Raw genomic sequence first — 18,316 nt, 5'->3', positions numbered from 1 at the left:
TCGCCGAGGCTCTCTCAACCTCGTCGGTCCCCCGCGCCTTCTCGCTGGGCCAGGGGGTGCCCAGCCCCAGCCCTGCACCCCGCGGCCCCGCCGCCGCCCGCCCGCCGCCACCGGCCCTGGCCCGCGGGCGCTCACCGCGCTAGCTCGCCTCCAGGCGCACAGCCCCATCTTCTCCCAGCTCCGCTCAGCCCCGCGCCCCGCGCCCCGCGCCCCGCAACGACCTCCGCGCCGACGCGCCACGCGGAGCCAGCCGCCGCCGCGCGCCCCCGGACCCGCCGAGCTCCACCGGGAGGAGGACGGGGCCGCGCCAGGACCGCGGGGAGCCGAGCGCTGGAACCCCAAGGGCCGGGGGGCTTCCTGCCTCCGGGCTGCGTTACCAGCCATGAAGGAGCCTCGGCGTTTGGTTCGGGACCCAGGAGCCAAGCAGAAACGGTATCGTGGGCCGCTACCTGCCCAAGCACCGAGTCCCCTGTCCCGATGAATCATGGCCTCACTTTAACCCAGGCCGACCTGGAACTCACTTGGTAATTCCAGGCTGGCCTTGAACTCATGCTTAGCCCTGCCTCCTGAACGTTGAGACTAAAGGCGTGGGCCACCACTCCCAGCAAAGAGAGAGGATGGTCAGACCAGGGCATTATTACAAACAAACTCCAGACAACTGCACTACTTTGTATATCTGGCTCTATGTGAGTACTGGGGAACGGAGCCCAGGCTGTCAGGCTTTGCAAGCCGGCTCCTTTACCTGCCAAGCCATCTCTCCAGCCCCATCTAATAAATTATTTACTAATTTTATTTTACTTTATTTTATTTTAGTTTTTTGAAGTAGAATCTCCCTGTGGCCCACTCTGGCTTGGAATTCACTACCTTTGTCTCCCAAGTGCTGAGATTAAAGGAGTCCACCACCACACCCAGTACCCATGTAAAAGCCAGATGCACAAGGTGGAACACGCGTCTGGAGTTCATTTGCAGTGGCAGGAGCCCCTGGTGCACCCATTCTGTCTGTCTGACTGTCTTCTATCTCTTTCTGCTTGCAAATAAAATAAAAAATATTTTAAAAATATTTTTATTTATTTGTGGGCAAAGAGAGAGAGAGAGAAGTTGGGCTTGCCGGGGCCTTTGCTCTGCAGATGAACTCCAGACAAATGTGCCACTTTGTGCATCTGCCTTTATGTGCATACTGTAGAATTGAATCCTGGTTGTAGGCTTTGTAAGCAAGTGCCCTTACCAACTGAACCATCCCCCAGCCCTGAAACTTTTTTTTTTTTTTTTGAGGTAGGGTCTCACTGTAGCTCAGGCTGAACTGGAGTTCACTATGTAGTCTCAGGGTGACCTTGAACTCATGGCGATCCTCCTACCTCTGCCTCCCCAGTGCTGGGATTAAAGGTGTGCGCCACCACGCCCTCCAGACCTGAAACTTTTTAAAATACTTTTTATATTTTATTTATTTTTTAATTCGAGAGAGGAAAAAGAGACAGATGAGAGAGAGACAAAATGGGCATGTCAGAGCCTCTAGCCACTGCAAACATGCATGCATGCACCACCTTGTGCATCTGGCTTATGTGGGTACGAATGAAACCTGGGTCCTTAGGCTTTGCAAGCAAGGTCCTTAACTACTAAGCCATCTCTCCAGCCCCAAAATGTTTTTATTTATTTGAAAGAGAGAAAAGGACAGGGAGAATGAGTATGGGTACACCAAGGCCTCTTGCCACTGCAAATGAACTCCAGACTCATGTACCACTTTGTGTATCTGGCTTTATCTGGGTACTGGGGAATCAAGCAAGTGCATTTTACCCACTGAGCCATTCCTTCAACCCAGCAACTTATTTTTTCTTTCTCTTCTTCCTCCTCCTTTTTTTCTCCCCCCACCCCCCCAGGTAGGGTCTCACTCTAGCCCAGGCTGACCTGGAATTCACTATGTAGTCTCAGGGTGACTTTGAATTCATGGCAATCCTCCTACCTCTGCCTCTTGAGTGCTGGTATTAAAGGTGTGTACCACCACACTCAGCCATAACATATTTTCTTTACAGCGCTAGGGATAAAACTCAGAGCCTTGGGCATATTAGGCAAATTGTCTACCTTTGAGCTACACCCTAGCCTTCCTTGGTGATTTAATAACAGCAATAACGATAGTTTTTTTTTGTTTTAAGAATTAAAGCAGAAATTTATTCAAGTCCACTTCTATAGTATTTTACACACAAAAATGTACAGAGTCCTCAACATTCAGTCAATCAGCTATTCTCAAAATTGCTTCATGAGAAAATGGATTCTTTGCCCTCCCCACAGCAAGATATTTCTGCTGTCTATTTTCAGAAAGTAATGCTTTTAATACACCACCTTCCTAAGACCAATCCCTTGGAGATCCCCAAATCTCACTAGAGAGTGAAGAGATATTAGCATAGAACCTTCTCCAAATGCAGTGCCTCACAAATGGAGGTGTAGTGCAAGAGATAATGGTGTGGCCGCTGCTCAGAGGCATATGCATACAACCAGCAGGAGGACCCCAGCTAGGTGGCCCCAGCTAGGAAGTGTGGCCAGCCGGGACTGCATGGCCTCCAGGTCGTCTTCCTCCTCCTCATCGTCTGAGGAAGCCATCGCTTCTAGAGGCTCAGGCTCAGGAAGTGTTTTGTTTTTTTTTGAAGAAGGATCTCGCTCTAGCCTAGGCTGACCTGGAATTCACTATGTAGTCTCAGGGTGGCCTCAAACTCATGGCAGTCCACCTACCTCTGCCTCCAGAGTGCTGAGGTGTGTGCATCCATGCCTGGCTAGTTTCATATTTTACAGTAATGGTGCAGGACAGTTTGAGAGTCAGAACTAGTCAGTCCTAACTGGGTTCCTTTTGTTTTGTTTTGTTTTTGTTTTTTGAGGTAGGGTCTCACTCTAGCTCAGGCTGACCTGGAATTCACTATGTCATCTCAGGGTAGCCTTTAATTCACATTGATCCTCCTACCTCTGCCTCCTGAGTGCTGGCATTATAGGCATATGCTACCACACCTGGCCTACTGGGTTCGATTTTTAGCTGTGATAACACTGTGTGGCTTAGGCAGATTACATCAGTAAAATAAGAAGAATGGTACCTACAGGTCACAGTTAGGAGGTTAAGGAAAATAGTATATTAAAAAATAGGGCTGGCTCAGGGTCTAATGCAGAAGAGGTGGTGGAAAGAATGTAAGAGCCAAAGGAAGGGTAGGACTCCTTACAACGTGCTCCCTTCAGACATAAAATGGCCTGGATATCCATGACCTCATAGTGCCTGACACTACCTACACAAGACCATCATAAGAGGAGGAAAAGACCATGACATCCAAATAAAAGAGAGACACATTGCAATGGGAAGGGGATATGATGGAGAATGGAATTTCAAAGGGGAAAGTGGGGGGAAGGGGAGGGAGGGTATTACCATGGGATGTTTTTTATAATCATGGGAAATGTTAATAAAAATTGAGAAAAAATAGGTCTGGGGGCTGGAGAGGTGGCTTAGCAGTTAAGGTGCTTGCCTGCAAAGCCAAATTACCCAGGTTTGATTCCCCAGGATTCACGTAAACCAGATGCACAATATGGTACATGCGTCTGGTGCTTGTTTGCAGTGGTTAGAGGCCCTTGCATGCACATTCTCTATCTGCCTCTCTCTCTCTGAGTTTGGATCTGCAGCACCCAGGTAAACTGCCACATATGGTGGTTTGTGCCTGGAATCCCAGCACTGGGGAGACAGAGACTCCCTATGGACTCAGTGGCTAGCTAGCAGCATAGGTCATCTCTAGGTTCTGAAAGAGATTCTGTCTGAAAGAATAGGTGGAGAGCAACTGAAGAAGACACCCAATGTTGACCTCTGGCTGCAACACCTACACATGCATGGGCACCCACACACATAACCAATATGTATGCGCACACACACAAGCACAGGCATGCGTGCGTACACACACGAACAAAAACAATGATTAGGTGTGGTGGCACAGGTCTGTACTTCCAGCATTTGATAGATGTAGGCAAGAGGATTAAGAGTTCAATGCCAGAGCTGGAGAGATGGATTAGCGGTTAAGGCACTTGCCTGAAAAGCCTAAGGACCCAGGTTCAATTCCCTAGGACCTATGTAAGCCAAATGTACAAGGTGCTGCATACTTCTGGAGTTCATTTGCAATAGCTGAAGGACCTGGCATGCCCATTCTCTCTCTCTCTCTCTCTCTGCCTGCCTCTTTCTTTTATTTTTGGTTTTTCAAGGTAGGGTTTCACTCTGGCCCAGGCTAACCTGGAATTAACTATGTAATCTCAGGGTGGCCTCGAACTCACGGTGATCCTCCTATGTCTGCCTCCCGAGTGCTGGGATTAAAGGCGTGCGCCACCATGCCCGGCTTTCTGCCTGCCTCTTTCAATCTCTCTCTCAAATAAATAAAAATAAAAATAAAAAGAGTTCAAGACCAGGCTGGGCATGGTTTCCCAAGCCTTTAATCCCAGCACTTTGGAGGCAGAGATAGGAGTATTGCAGTGAGTTTGAGGCCACCCTGAGAATACATAGTGAATGCCAAGTCAGCCTGAGCTAGAGTGAGACCCTACCTCAAAAAAAAAAAAAAAAAAAAAAGAGTTCAAGACCATCCTTGGCTACATAGCAAGTTTGAGATCAACTTAGGATACATGAGACCCTTTTTTGAAACCAAACAAAACAATTTTTTTTTTTTTCCAGGCAGGACCTCACTCCAGCCCAGGCTGGCCTGGAACTCATTCTAGCTCCAGAATTGCCTTGAACTCATGGAGAAGGGTTCCCCAGGCAGGCAGAACAGTAAATCTAGACAGGTAAGAACTTGTCATGCCTGTGGAACAGGAAGACAGTGAGACTAGAAAGCAGTATGTAATAGACAGGAAGAGCAGAATAAGAAAGGGACAGAGTGAAGGCTGAGACCTCACTTTGTGGTCCCAGGCTTGGAGGTGATCCTCCTACCTCAGCACCCCCACACCCAATGCTGGGATTAAAGGCATGCACCACTACACCTGGCCAAAACAAAACATTTAAAAGTCAGGGTCAGGGGAGACAGGGGCTGGAGAATGGCTTAGTGGTTAAGGCATTTGCCTATGAGGCCAAGGGCCTAGTTTGATTCCCCAGTATCCACATAAGCCAGATACAGAAGTTGGTGTGTCTATCTGGAGTCTGTTTGCAGTGGCTGGAAGCCTTGGTGCACCCATTCTTTCTCTGTCTCACTCAAATAAAAATAAATAAATAAATCTGCTAAAAAAAAAAAATTAGGGGCTGGAGAAATGACTTAGTGGTTAAGGTGCTTGCCTGCAAAACCAGCAGACCCAGGTTCAATTCCCCAGGACCCACGTAAACCAAATGCACAAGGGGCACACACATCTGGAGTTCATTTGCAGTGACTGGAAGCCCTGGTGCACCCATTCTTTTTTTTTTCTCTCTCTCTCTCAAATAAATTTAAAAAAATAAATATACTTTTAAAAAGTGGGATGGGGATTGGGGTGCGAAAGCCACCGTCACCCTGGTGTGGTAGCATATACTATAATCCCAGGAGCACTGAAGTGTCTTAAGCAATAGTGAATTTGAGGCCTGACTCTATCTCAAAAAACAAAATGGGCCGGGAGACAGAGATGGGAGGATCTCCATGGGTTTGAGTCCACCCTGCGACTACAGAGTGAATTCCAGATCAGTCTGAGCTAGACTGAGACCCTGCCTCAAAAAACAACAACAACAACAACAAAAAGACGTGCAGTGGATAAAAGTGCTTGCACCACAACTTTGAGTACTCGAATTTGGATTCTCAGTGGTGTGTCTATGGCGATATAGGAGGAGGGGACAGGAGAATTAACCAGAAGCACATGAACAAAGTGGCAAATACCACAGACCCTTCTTCAAAAAGAGGTAGAAGGCAAGGCAGAAGTTGTCCTCTGACCTCCACAGGCATGTGCATGTGGCATGTGTGTGCACACACACACACCCCACACACCAATAAACTTTTTTTTTTTTTTTTTTTGTGGTAGGGTCTCACTCTAGCTCAGGCTGACCTGGAATTCACTATGGAGTGTCAGGGTGGCCTTGAACTCACGGCGATCCTCCTACCTCTGCCTCCCGAGGGCTGGGATTAAAGGCATGCGCCACCACACCTGGCTAATAAACATTTTAAAAGAGGAAAAGGGAGAAGAAACAACTGGAGCTCAGACAAAGGCCTCAGCCTGCACTCTGTCCCTTTCTTGTCTTTTGTTTGTTTGTTTGTTTTGAGGCAGGGTCTCACACTAGGCCAGGCTGACCTGGAATTTTACTATGTAAATCTCAGGGTGGCCTTGAACTCTGGGCCATCTTCTTACCTCTGCCTCCTGAGTGCTGGAATTAAAGGTGTGCGCCACCACACCTGGCACTGCCCTTTCTTCCTGTCTGTCACGTACTGCTTTCTAGTCTCACTGTCTTCCTGTTCCACAGGCATGCCAAGTTCTTACCTGTCCAGATTTACTGTTCTGCCTGCCTGGGGCACCCTTCCTACTCCTGGCAGAGCCAATTTCTTGTCTCAAATATCAGCTCCTTCAAGAGAACTTCCTTGATCTTTTTATTTCCTGCTTTTTTGAAAAAAAAAATTATTTATTTAGTTATTTGAGAGAGAAAGAGACAGAGAGAGAGAGAGAGAGAGAGAGAAAGAGAGAGGGAGAGGGAGAGAATGGGTGTGTCAGGGCCTCCAGCCACTACGAATGAACTCCAGATGCATGTGCCCCCTTGTGTATCTGACTTACATGGATCCTGGAGAATTGAACCAGGATCCCTTGGCTTTGCAGGCAAATGCCTTAAGATCACTAAGCCATCTCTCCAGCCCCTGTTTTTTTTTTTTTTTTTTTTAGGTAGAGTCTTGCTGTAGCCCAGGCTGACCTAGAATTCACTCTGTATCCCAGGTTGGCTCAAACTCACCGTAATCCTCCTATTTATGCCTCCTGAGTGCTAGGATTAAAGGTGTGCACCTCCACATCTAGCTCCAGTTCTTTTATTTATTTATTTATTTTACATTTTATTTATATTTTTGAGAGTGAGAGAAAGAGGTAGAGAGGGAATGGGTGTGCCAGGGCCTCCAGCCAATGCAAACGAATTCCAGACACATGCACCATCTTGTGCATCTGGCTTATGTGGGTCCAGGGGAACTGAACCAGGGTCTTTAGACTTTTCAGGCAAGAACCTTAACTGCTAAGCCATCTCTCCAGCCCTTTCTATCTTTTAAAGATAGGGTCTCAAACTGGGCATGGCGGTTTACCTCTGTAATCCCAGCACTTGGAATGCTGAGGTAGGATTACTATATGTTTGAGGCCAGCCTGAGACTGCATTGTGAATTCCAGGTCAGCCTGGGCTAGAGGGAGACCCTGCCTCGAAAACAAAGAAAGAAAGAAAGATAACTAACCCAGTTGGCCTGGAACTCATGACAATCCCTCTGTCTCATCATCTCATCAATCTAAATACTGGTATTACAGATGTGAGCCTCCACATGTCTTTGTTCCCTTTTAAAGTAGCTTGCCTTTTTTTTTTTTTAGGTAGAGTCTCACTCTGATCCAGGCTGACCTGGAATTAACTCTGTCATCTCAGGGTGGCCTTGAACTCATGGCAATCCTCCTACCTCTGCCTCTCGAGTGCTGGGATTAAAGGTGTGCTTCCCATCTTATCGCAAATAAACATTATCTTCCTAAATTATTTGCTTCTCTATTAACTGTTCATCTAGCAAATGCTGAGTTCCCTAAGGGCTGAAACCTGCTAGTCTTCTTTATCACTGTATCCCCAGTATGTAAAACAGGGCTCAGTGGGTACTGAGTACTTAATATTGGCTGTGAAAAAATGACTGTAGGCTGGTGAAATGGCTTAGCAGTTTTTTTTGCCTTTGAAGCCTAAGGACCCAGGTTCAATTCCCCAGGACCCATGTAAGCCAGATGCACAAGGAGGCACATGCATCTGGAGTTCGTTTGCAGTGGCTAAAGACCCAGGCATACCCTTTCCTTCTTTCTTTTTTTAAGATTTTATTTATTTATTTGAGACAAAGAGAGAGAGAGAGAGAGAATGGGGCTTATGTGGGACCTGAAGAAGTGAACCTGGGTCCTTAGGCTTCACAGGCATGTGCCCTAACTGCTAAGCCATCTCTCCAGCCCCATTCTTTCTTTCTCTCTATCTGCCTTTCTCTCTCAAATAAATAAATAAAATATTTTTTTAAAAAAAACGTGTAAAATTGGATAGTTTATTTTGGGACTATTCATTTGAATATGGTTAAATGGGATGTCACAAAGTATACACTTGTCAGGGAAGTATGAGATAATTTGGAATGCATCTAGTAGGTGCTAAGTAACTAGCTGTTAAATGAGTGAATGATGCTAAAAGGCACTGCTGAGGTATTTGCCTAGCGTACATGAGGGCCTGAGTTTGATCTCTAGCACTGAATAACCCTCTCATGGTGGTATACATCTGTGGTTCCAGCACTCCAGAGGTGGAACCAGAAGGAACAGAAGTTTAAGGTTAGCCTCAGCTACACAAAGCCAGCTGAGCTACAGGAGATTCTATCTCAAAAACAAACAAACAACACTTTTTTTTTTTCTCAAGGTAGGGTCTCACTCTGGTCCAGGCTGACCTGGAATTAACTATGTAGTCTCAGGGTGGCCTCAAACTCATGGCGGTCCTCTTACCTCTGCCTTCTGAGTGCTGGGATTAAAGGCGTGTGCCACCATGCATGGCCAAACAACACATTTTGAAGAGGGGCATGGTGACTCATGCCTTTAATCCCAGCACTCAGGAGGCTAAATCAGAAGGACAGCATTACGCCTGAAGCCAACCTGGGCCACAGAATGAGTTCCAGGACAACCTGGGACACAGTGGGATGTGGCCTCAAAACAAACAAGTAAACAAAACCACACTTTTTTTTTTCAAGGTAGGGTCTCATTCTAGCTCAGGCTGACCTGGAATTCACTATGTAGTCTCAGAGTGGCCTCGAACTCACGGCGATCCTCCTACCTCTGTCTCCTGAGTGCTGGGATTAAAGGCATTTGCCACCACACCCCAGCTAAAACCCCCACTTTAACTCTAGGGCTTGTTGGCTGTTGCAGGCAAGCAGTTAGAGCCTGCAACAATATCTCAGCCCTTTTCCATTTCTGACAGTGCAACATCTTTCGACATCTGCCCTTGGAACATCTCTGCCAACCACTTCTACCTGGCACAACATCCTTGTCCAAAGAGTCTCTGGGAACACTTGGCATGGTCTTTTGAGACACTGACTCCTTGACTAAAGGACTTTGACCTTCTGGCTCGTATCAATGGCTGTAATGAACAGATATAATGAGTATATAATTGTCTTGTGGCCAGTAGAGCTGGCATGGTTTAAGTAGTCTCTGGTTACTGGGAATTCTTAGATGACTCCAAGGTTACGGGAAATGGAATCTGAGGGAGAAAGTGACAGGGAGAGCAAACCAGGGAAGATGGAGAGTGGGCAAGACACTTCTCTCCTGTCTTTCTTTTCTCAATAACCCAACTCTTCCCTGCCCCCTGCTGGCTCCGACTCTTAAACCTGGAGAAGTAATATATATAATTGATGTTAAGAGAAGCTTTTGTTTTGTTTTGTTTTGTTTTTCAAGGTAGGGTTTCACTCTAGCTCAGGCTCTCCTATAATTAACTATGTAGTCTCAGGGTGGCCTTGAACTCATGGTGATTCTCCTACCTCTGCCTCCCCTCCCCGCCCCTGAGTGCTGGGATTAAAGGTATGCACTACCATGCCCAGCAAGAGAAGTTTTTTAAAAAAGATATTTTATTGGGGCTGGAGATGGTGATTGCCTGCAAAGCCAAAGGACCTTGGTTCAATTCCCTAGGACTCACCTAAGCCAGATACACAAAGGGGTACATGTATCTGGAATTCGTTTGTAGTGGCTGGAGGTCCTGGCATGCCCATTCTCTCTTTCCCTGTCCTCTCTCAAATAAATAAATAAAAATAAAGTTAAAAAAATTAAAAAGAGGGGGGCTGGAGAGATGGCTTAGTGGTTAAGCACTTGCCTGTGAAGCCTAAGGACCCCCGTTCGTGGCTCGATTCCCTAGGACCCACATTAGCCAGATGCACAAGGGGGCGCACATGTCTGGAGTTCGTTTGCAGTAGCTGGAGGTCCTGCCGTGCCCATTCTCTCTCTCTCTCTATCTGCCTCTTTCTCTCTGACATTTTCAAATACATAAATAAAAATGAACAAAAAATATTTTAAAAATAAAAAAATATATTTTATTTATGCGAGAGGCAGAGGTAGGAAGATAGCAGTGAGTTCAAGGCCACCCTGAGACTACATAGCAAATTCCAGGTCAGCCCGGTGAGACCCTACCTCGAAAAAAAAAGTTTATTTATTTGCAAGCAGAGGCAGAGAGAGAGAGAGAGAGAGTGACAGAGAAAGAGAGAGAGAATGTATGGGTATACCAAGTTCTCTAGCCACTACAATCAGACTCCAGATGCATGCACCACTTTGTGCATCTGGCTAATGTGGGTACTGGGGAATTGAACACAGCTTGTTGGCTTTGTAGACAAGCACCTTAATGGTTGAGCTATCTCTCCAGCCAAGAAGTTTTCTTGATTTTTTTGTTTTGCTTTGTTTTTGGTTTTTCAAGGTAGGGTCTCGCTCTAGCGCAGGCTGATCTGGAATTCACTATGTAGTCTCAGGGTGGCCTCAAACTCTCAGTAATCCTCCTACCTCTGCCTCCCAAGTGACATGCTGGGATTAAAGGTGTGTGCTACCTCACCAGGTTGTCCAGTGTTTATTTGCTTTTTTTTTTTTTCTAGGTAGAGTCTCACTCTAGCCCAGGCTAACCTGGAATTTGCTCTGTAGTCTCAGGGTGGCCTCAGACTCATGGTGATCCTCCTACCTCTGCCTACCCAGTGCTGGGATTAAAGGCGTGCGTCTCAGGCACTCAGCTTTTTTTTTTTCTTTTTTCCTTTAAACAGGGATTCGCTATGTAGTCCAGGCTCTCAAATACTGGGTTTACAGGCATAAGCTATCACACCCTGCTCAAGAATGGGAGAATGGACTTTTGAATTAGACACAGGTCAGAATGTAGCTCTTAGATGAGTCACTTCAACTCCCTGCTGAACTTCATTTTTTTTTTTTTTCACTATGTAGTCTTAGAGTGGCCTCCAACTCATAGCAATACTCCTACCTCTGCCTCCCGAGTGTTGGGATTAAAGGTGTGCACCACCATGCCAGGCTCAATTTTTGTTTTTAAAGCTGGGCATCAAACCCAGGGCCTAAAACGTACCAGGTAAGCCCCCACTCTCGCGCCTCTACTACGCCCCCTCAGCCCAACCTTGACCAACAACACGGCCACCTAACCCGTCACAAGGTTTAAATAAGGTTATATAAGCAATGCACCAAGTAAACTGCATGGCACAGAATAAGGATTCAGTAAACGTTAGCTATTATTATTATGCAAGGTAGAACCTAGAGAAGCACAAGATACCTTTCAGCGAGAAACTCACATTTCAGGGGCTTCTAGCAGTAGTGGAGCCTGGCTGTCCACCTTCTGCCCTGTTTACACGTCAGGAGCAGTCATGTAGTAGCATCAGAATCCTGAACTTTGCTTCTGGGGGGATGATGAAGTGGCTTGAAACTATGCTGTCAGGGTCCAAGTGTCCTGACCTCTCACTGGGAATTTGACTGCCCCTGGAGCTGAGGGGCAGAAAACTGCAGACTCCTGGGGACTTAGGGAAAGACTTGGAACAAGTCCAATGTTGGCCCTTCAGTTCCATCCCAACCCTGAGGCTATAACCTGGGCTAGTCCAGGCGAACACAGGGCTGCAAGGGTGGGGTCTGCTGCCAGACCGCCAGCTATTTGTGACTCACTCTTCCCTCCTCTGGTTTCCCTATTCACCTCTACCAACATGGGTTGAGAAAAAAAAGAAATGGATTTGAAGGGAAAGAATCCTAGAACATCCTCAGAAATCATGTTTTACAAAGGAGGAAATGGAGACCTAGATAGAGATCTCCTCCTCAGGATCACAGCCAGTCTCTAGACAGCCTACCTCTTCCACTAAGTGTAAGTGCCTCGCATTCTCTAGTTCTAACTTTAGACATCAAATAATAAAATTGCTGTTAACAAAGACAAACATTGCTTCCAAAGCTGGCATTGATGTTTAAGTTTCCTTTTCATTTCATTGCACACTTTCAAGTTGACCATTACTCAAGGATTAGCTCCATCCCCAAGACGGGATGTCCCAGTAACAAACTGAAAGGGCCAAGCATTCGAGTTTGAGAGCTAGGCCGGATCACCATGACATCTGCGTCCCTTAACTAACTGTACCAGGGACAGTACCCTCCCAGAGCTCTCCCTGGACCTGCCCATCCCTGATAGAAGTCAGTGGTCTAGAGATAATTTTTTTTTTTTTTTTTTTTTTGGCTTGAAGCATCAAAATTCAGTGAGCCACCACAAGCGCCGGAGATGATGGTGTTGCCTAGTAAAAGGGGTGGTATCACTGTATGGAGGGTGTCATTGCATGGTACAGGAGGAAGTTGCAATGTTGGCATGGTTGGGGGATGTGGACTTGTATGTTCTGAAGCTACAGAGATGTCCAGTAATATTTGCATTTCTTCCTCAAAAAGATTCTTTTTTTTTTTTTCCTATTCAGGCCAGGTTATTGCCAGAAACCTCCCAGTAACAGGTATGGAAAGGATGGAGTCCAGAAGGCCAAATAAGAACCCTTCTCCACGAGTGTGCTACTGTGGGGGGGGGGGTACCAAAAAGGACTTTCTTCCGAGTCAAGTCCCCAGGAGCGGAGCTTCACCATCCCTCCGAGTAGCCAGAGGGATGGGGGGAATGTCTGGCCCAGCCCTCCGGCAGCCCCCAGCGGCTCAGATGGAACCCTCCTAGCCACCCGCTCCAGCTGTCACGCTTCCTCCTGCCCCACCCGGCAGCCTTCACCCAGCCCGTGGGGCGTCCCCTTCCGTCGCCCCCTCTGCTCCCGGGTGGGGGCGTGTGAGTGGCGGGGGGCTCCCGGGGTCTCTACCTTGCCCGAGGAGGGCGCACGGTCCGAGCAGAGGCGCCGGCGCTGGAGCTGGAGCCCGGGCAGGGCTGGAGGGGACGGGCCGGCCGGCGGGGCCGCCCAGCTCCTGACGACACAGGCGCCCGCCCGCCCGCCCGCCGCTCCCGGCCCCGGCCCCGGACCACCCGGACGTCGAGGCCCGACAGGCCCGGGCGGCCAGGTTTCCGACATCACCTGCTCCCTCCCCGGTTCTGCTGAACGACTCTGCAGCGGGCCACTTTCTCCACTTCCTGGGCTCCGGGTCTTCTTCCCGCGTCTGGGGCAGCTCTGCTTTCCCTTTTTTTTTTTTTTTTTTAAATTTTTATTTTTCTAATTACAGCCTCTCCCCTCATCCCCAACCTGAGAGGCCAAGATAGAGAGGGCAGGCTGCTGATAAGAATAACCTGGCCAGCTGCCCACCCAACCACCAGTTGTCCCCCCACCCCCGCCAACACACCCACCCACACACTCCCTCCAACATGGCCAGCCTGGACTTCCCTGCCCAGCTCCTTGACATCACCATGACTCCACACTCTGGACCGAGAGGGGCCAGGCCAGAGTTCCACAGTCCACATCCTGGGCTCTGGACACCTCACTCTCCAAATGGCCAGCTTCTTTCCAGCCTTCTCACCCCCGTGAAGACCTACCCACCCACCCCCACCCCCGCGTGTAAGCGCATCTTCTAGGACTCACGTTTCCTCTCCTTAGCTCTAGGGTGGAGGCTTGCATGCAGAGACCACTCTGGCCTGGGTGCGACCTTTCTCCAGACTTTGCCCTCTGACCTTGAGCAGGTGCCACAGGCGCCCTGGGCAAAAGCAGCAGCTGAAAGAAGAGCCCTCCAGCTTCTCTTGCCTGAAAACTGTTTGGGATCTGTCAGGCTCTTGGGGCGCATGAAGGTGGTGAGGCTGGTAGAGCTGGGGGAGGGGAGGAAAGGGGGGAGGAAAGTGGGGGTTAGAGACAGAGGCCCAGGGACTGACTGAGTAGCAAAACTGGGGACCCAGGCATCCTGCCTGGCCCCGCCCCAACCCCTGACTAACGCCCTCCTACTCTTCATTGAAGTAGGGCAGAGTAACAAAGTCATGGGTTCCTGGAATTGCCCTCACACCTGGGAGTAGAAAGGAAGGGGAGGAGATACCATTGACTGGAAGTGTGTGTATTTACTTATTTTGAGTGGGGGTCAGAGAAAGAATGAATACATAGGCCCTCTAGTGGGGGAAAATAATCAGTAGGGTTTTTATTTTGGGGGGGCGGGGAGGTTTCAAGGTAGGGTCTTGCTCTAGCCTAGGCTGACCTGGAATTCACCAGGTAGTCTCAGGCTGGCCTCAAGCTCAAGGCAGTCTTCCTACATCTGTCTCCCTAGTGCTGGGTTTAAAGGCGTGCGCCACCACGCTGGGTTCTTAAATGTTCCAAGGTAGTGCTCGCTTTAGCAGCACATATACTAAATTGGAACCATACAGAAAAAAGAGTAGCATGGCCCCTGAACAAGAATGACAGCAAATTCGTGAAGCGTTCCATTCTTTTTCTTTTTAGTTTTTTGAGGTAGGGTTTCACTCTAGCCCAGGCTGACCTGGAATTCACTATGTAGTCTCAGGGTGGCCTTAAACTGAAGGTGATCCTCCTATCTTTCCCGAGTGCTGGGATTAAAGGCATGCGCCACCATGCCCAGCTCTTTTTATTTTTAAATGTGTGTGTGAGAGAGAATTGGCACGCTAGGGGGGACTCCAGCCACTGCAATTGAACTGCAGATGGGTGTGCCCCCTTGCGTGCGTGTGCGACCTTGCCTGCTTGTGCCATTGTGCATCCCACTTACATGGGACCTGGAGAATCAAACATGGGTCCTTAGGCTTTGCAGGCAAGCGCCTTAACCACTAACCCATCTCTCCAGCACCCCCTTTTTAAAATAGGATCTTGCTATAGCCCAGGCTGACCTGGAATTCACTGTGTAGTCTCAGGAGCATGGCAAGCCTCCTACCCTTGTCCCCCAAGAGTGCTGGGATTAAAGGTATGCGCATACTATGCTCGGTTTTTTTAAAAAATATATATTTTTATTGACAACTTCTGTACTTATAGACAACAAACCATAGTATTTCCCTTCTCTCCCCCCACTTTTTTTTTTTTGAGATGGGGTCTCACTCTAGCCTGGACTGACCTGGAACTCACTCTGTAGTTACAGGCTGGCCTGACTTGCCCCATTCTTTCTCTAGCTGCCTTGTTCTGTCTTGTAAATGAGTAGATATTTAAAATTTTTTATTTACTTCATTTATTTGAGTGGGGGTTGGCAGATATAGAGAGAATGGGTGTGCCAGGGCCTTCAGCCACTGAATTCCAGATGTATGTGCAACCTTGTGCATTTGGCTTAGTGGGTACTAGGGAAGTGAACCTGGGTCCTTTGGCTTTGCAGACAAGTGCCTTAACCACTAAGCCATCTCTCCAGCCCTAGATACTTAAAATTTTGTTGTTGTTGTTGTTGTTTTGTTCTTCAAGGTAGGGTCTCACTCAAGCCCAGGCTGACTTGGAATTCACTATGTAGTCTCAGGGTGGCCTCAAACTCATGGTGATCCTCCTGCCTCTGCCTCTCAAGTGCTGGGATTAAAGACGTCTGCCACCAAGCCCCACCTCAACTCCCCAGTACCCAGGAAAACTAGGTAAGCTAGATGCAAAAGGTGGTGCACTCTTCTGAATTCGTTAGCAATGGAAGGTCTTGGCCTGCCCATTGTCTCTCTCTCTCTTTCAAATAAAGAAAAATAATTTCTTTCTTTCTTTCTTTTTCTTTTTCTCTCTTTCTTCTTCTTTTTTTTTTTTTTTTGGTTTTCAAGGTAGGGTTTCACTTTAGTTTAGGCTAACCTGGAATTCACTATGTAGTCTCAGGGTGGCCTTGAATTCATGGTGCTCTTCCTACCTTGGCCCCCCAAGTGCTAGGACTAAAGGTGTGCACTACCATGCCTAGCTCGAAAAATAAAATATTTAAAAAATGGTTTTTGAGAGAGAGAGAGAGAGAGAGAGAGAGAGAGAATGGATATGCCAGGGCTCCAGCCACTGCAAACAAACTCCAGATGCAGGTGCTACCTTGTGCCTCTGGCTTATATGAGTACTTGGGAATCTAGCTTGAGTCCTTTGTCTTTGCTGGCAAGTGCCTTAACCACTAAGCCATCTCTCCAGCCCTATTTTATTTTATTTTTTCTTTTCTTTTTTTCTTTCAGGGTAGGGTTTCATACTTGCCCAGGATGACATGGAACTCACTATGTAGTCTCAGGATAGCCTCAAACTCGCAGCAATTCTCCTACCTCTGCCTCCCAAGTACTGGGATTAAAGGCATGAGCCACCACACCCAGCTTTTCTATTTTTTAAAATATATTTTATTTATTTATTTAAGAGAGAAAAAGGAGAGGGGGGGGGCACACCAAGGCCTCCAGCCACTGCAAATGAACTCCAGATGCATGTGTCCCTTTGTGTACCTAGCTAATATGAATCTTGCAGAGTTGAACAGGAATCCTTTGGCTTTGCAGGCAAGCACCTTAACCACTAAGCCATTTCTCCAGCCCTGTTTTTAAAAATAAGAATAATATGGAGGATGGAATATTGTTTACAATTATGGAAGTTGTCAATAAAAAATGAAAAAGGAAAAAAAGAAATTAGACCAAAAAAATAATATGAAGGGCTGGAGAGATGTATCAACAGTTAAGGTGCTTGCTTGTAATGCCTAAGGACCAGAATTCAATCCCCCACAACCCAAATAAAGCCAGATGCACAAAGTGGTGCATGTGTCTGGAATTCATTTTCAGTGGCTAGAGGCCCTGGCATACCCATGCTGTCTTTCGTTCTGTTTCTTCTGTCTCTCTCCCTCTCCTTCATAAATTATATATATATATAGGTCTCACTCTAGCCCTGACTGACCTGGAATTCACTCTGTAGTCTCAGAGTGGCCTCAAACTCACCGGGATCCTCCTACCTCTGCCTCCTGAGTGTTGGGATTAAAGGTGTGCGCCACCATGACCCGTTCAAGTAAAATATTTTAATAAAAGAATAAGTTGGGTCTGGAGAGATGGCTTAGCGGTTAAGTGCTTGCCTGTGAAGCCTAAGGACCCTGTCTCAAGCCTAGATTCCCCAGGACCCACATTAGCCAGATGCACAAGAGGGTGCACGCATCTGGAGTTTGTTTGCAGTGCCCGGAAGCCCTGGAGTGCCCATTCTCTCTCTGTCTGCCTCCTTCTCTGTCTGTCGCTATCAAATAAATAAACAAAACAACAACAACAAAAAAGCAAAACAAAACAAAAAGAACAAGCTGGAACCAGGCATGGTGGCACATACCTTTAATTCCAGCACTCAGGAGGCAGAGGAAGGAGGATAGCTGTAAATTTGAGGCCAGGCTGGGACTACAGAGTGAATTCCAGGTCAGCCTGTGCTAAAAAAATGAGTAAGATAGAATAGGTCTTATTCTAGCTTTCTTTGTGTCTCTTTAGGATCTGTACGCCATCACACCCCAAGTCAGTTGCTGCTGAGGGGAGGTGGAGATCAAGGCTGAGCAACATCTAAGAAGGAGGTGTCTAATGCCTATGGGTCCAGGTGCTTGTCTCTTTAATCAACCGCATCATAAAAGTCAGAAAGAAAAAAACCGCAACGAACAAAGGGAAGGAAAAAACAACAGCTTGTTTTCCTTGGCCTCTTCTTTCTTCTCTTCCTCCTGTGGGTGGGGGTACATATCCGGGCTCCAAGGTTGGGTCTTACTTAGGCTGATGTACTAAGAAGACAATTAAGTTTCATTTCCTGTCAACCTCAGAGCTGGTGCAGGGCATCTGGAGGTACTTTGGGGTGCCTATGGTTAGGTACTAAACAGTGGCCTCTTTAGGATCCTTCTTTTGCAGAACAGCTCCACTGAAAGCTGAGACCACTCAGATACAGTCAAGAGTCATGTATCCCACTAATATTTAGAGGCGTCATCCTATATTATCATTTCTTAGTAGGTGCACCTATAAAGACCTCCGTGTACTATGTTGTCAGGGCTGAAGCACAACTGGTGAAAGATTAAGTGGGCTGGGGGATGAAGCTGATCTAGATGTGAGGGTTCACAGCAAGGTGCACGCGCACGCACGCACGCACGCACAGCAGGCGTGAGGGGTGAGTGTCCTAACACTTGCAGTTAAGTGTATTATATGTAAAGATTTTTGTTTGAGAAAGGGTCTCACTCCAGCCCAGGCTGACCTGAATTCACTCTGCCCAGGTTGGCCTGAACTCAGGGTGATCCTCCTACTTCTGCCTCCCAGAGTGATGAGATTAAAGGCATGCACCACCATGTCTGGCTACTTTTTTCCATCCTCTTCTTCTTCTTC

The 18,316-nt window shown here is 47.5% G+C and overlaps 1 protein-coding gene and 1 non-coding gene across 6 annotated transcripts in view; one reads left to right on the top strand and one right to left on the bottom strand.

Annotated features, from left to right (window-relative positions):
• Positions 1–13,841, bottom strand: part of Dgka (diacylglycerol kinase alpha) — a 36,664-nt gene extending 22,823 nt beyond the window's left edge. Inside the window, exon 1 of one of the 5 annotated variants that reach the window (XM_045152482.1) lies at positions 13,683–13,841. In XM_045152482.1, the coding sequence (XP_045008417.1) occupies positions 13,683–13,718 (36 nt within the window). In that variant the 5' untranslated portion in view covers positions 13,719–13,841. Of the gene's footprint in view, positions 1–135; positions 217–11,450; positions 11,570–12,974; positions 13,052–13,184; positions 13,315–13,682 lie in introns of those variants that run through there. The other 4 variants (XM_045152485.1, XM_045152484.1, XM_045152486.1 and 1 more) reach the window with 4 other exon arrangements.
• Positions 13,842–14,403: 562 nt separating this feature from the next.
• LOC123461871 lies at positions 14,404–14,510 on the top strand. The gene has a single exon (XR_006637930.1). It is a non-coding gene; the product is annotated as a U6 spliceosomal RNA (small nuclear RNA).
• The last annotated feature ends 3,806 nt before the right edge of the window (positions 14,511–18,316 follow it).

This window comes from Jaculus jaculus, chromosome 6, assembly GCF_020740685.1.
Source record: "Jaculus jaculus isolate mJacJac1 chromosome 6, mJacJac1.mat.Y.cur, whole genome shotgun sequence".
NCBI lineage: Eukaryota > Metazoa > Chordata > Mammalia > Rodentia > Dipodidae > Jaculus > Jaculus jaculus.
The sequence above is the reverse complement of the archived record's forward strand: the minus strand, read 5'-3'. Positions and strand labels throughout refer to the sequence as shown.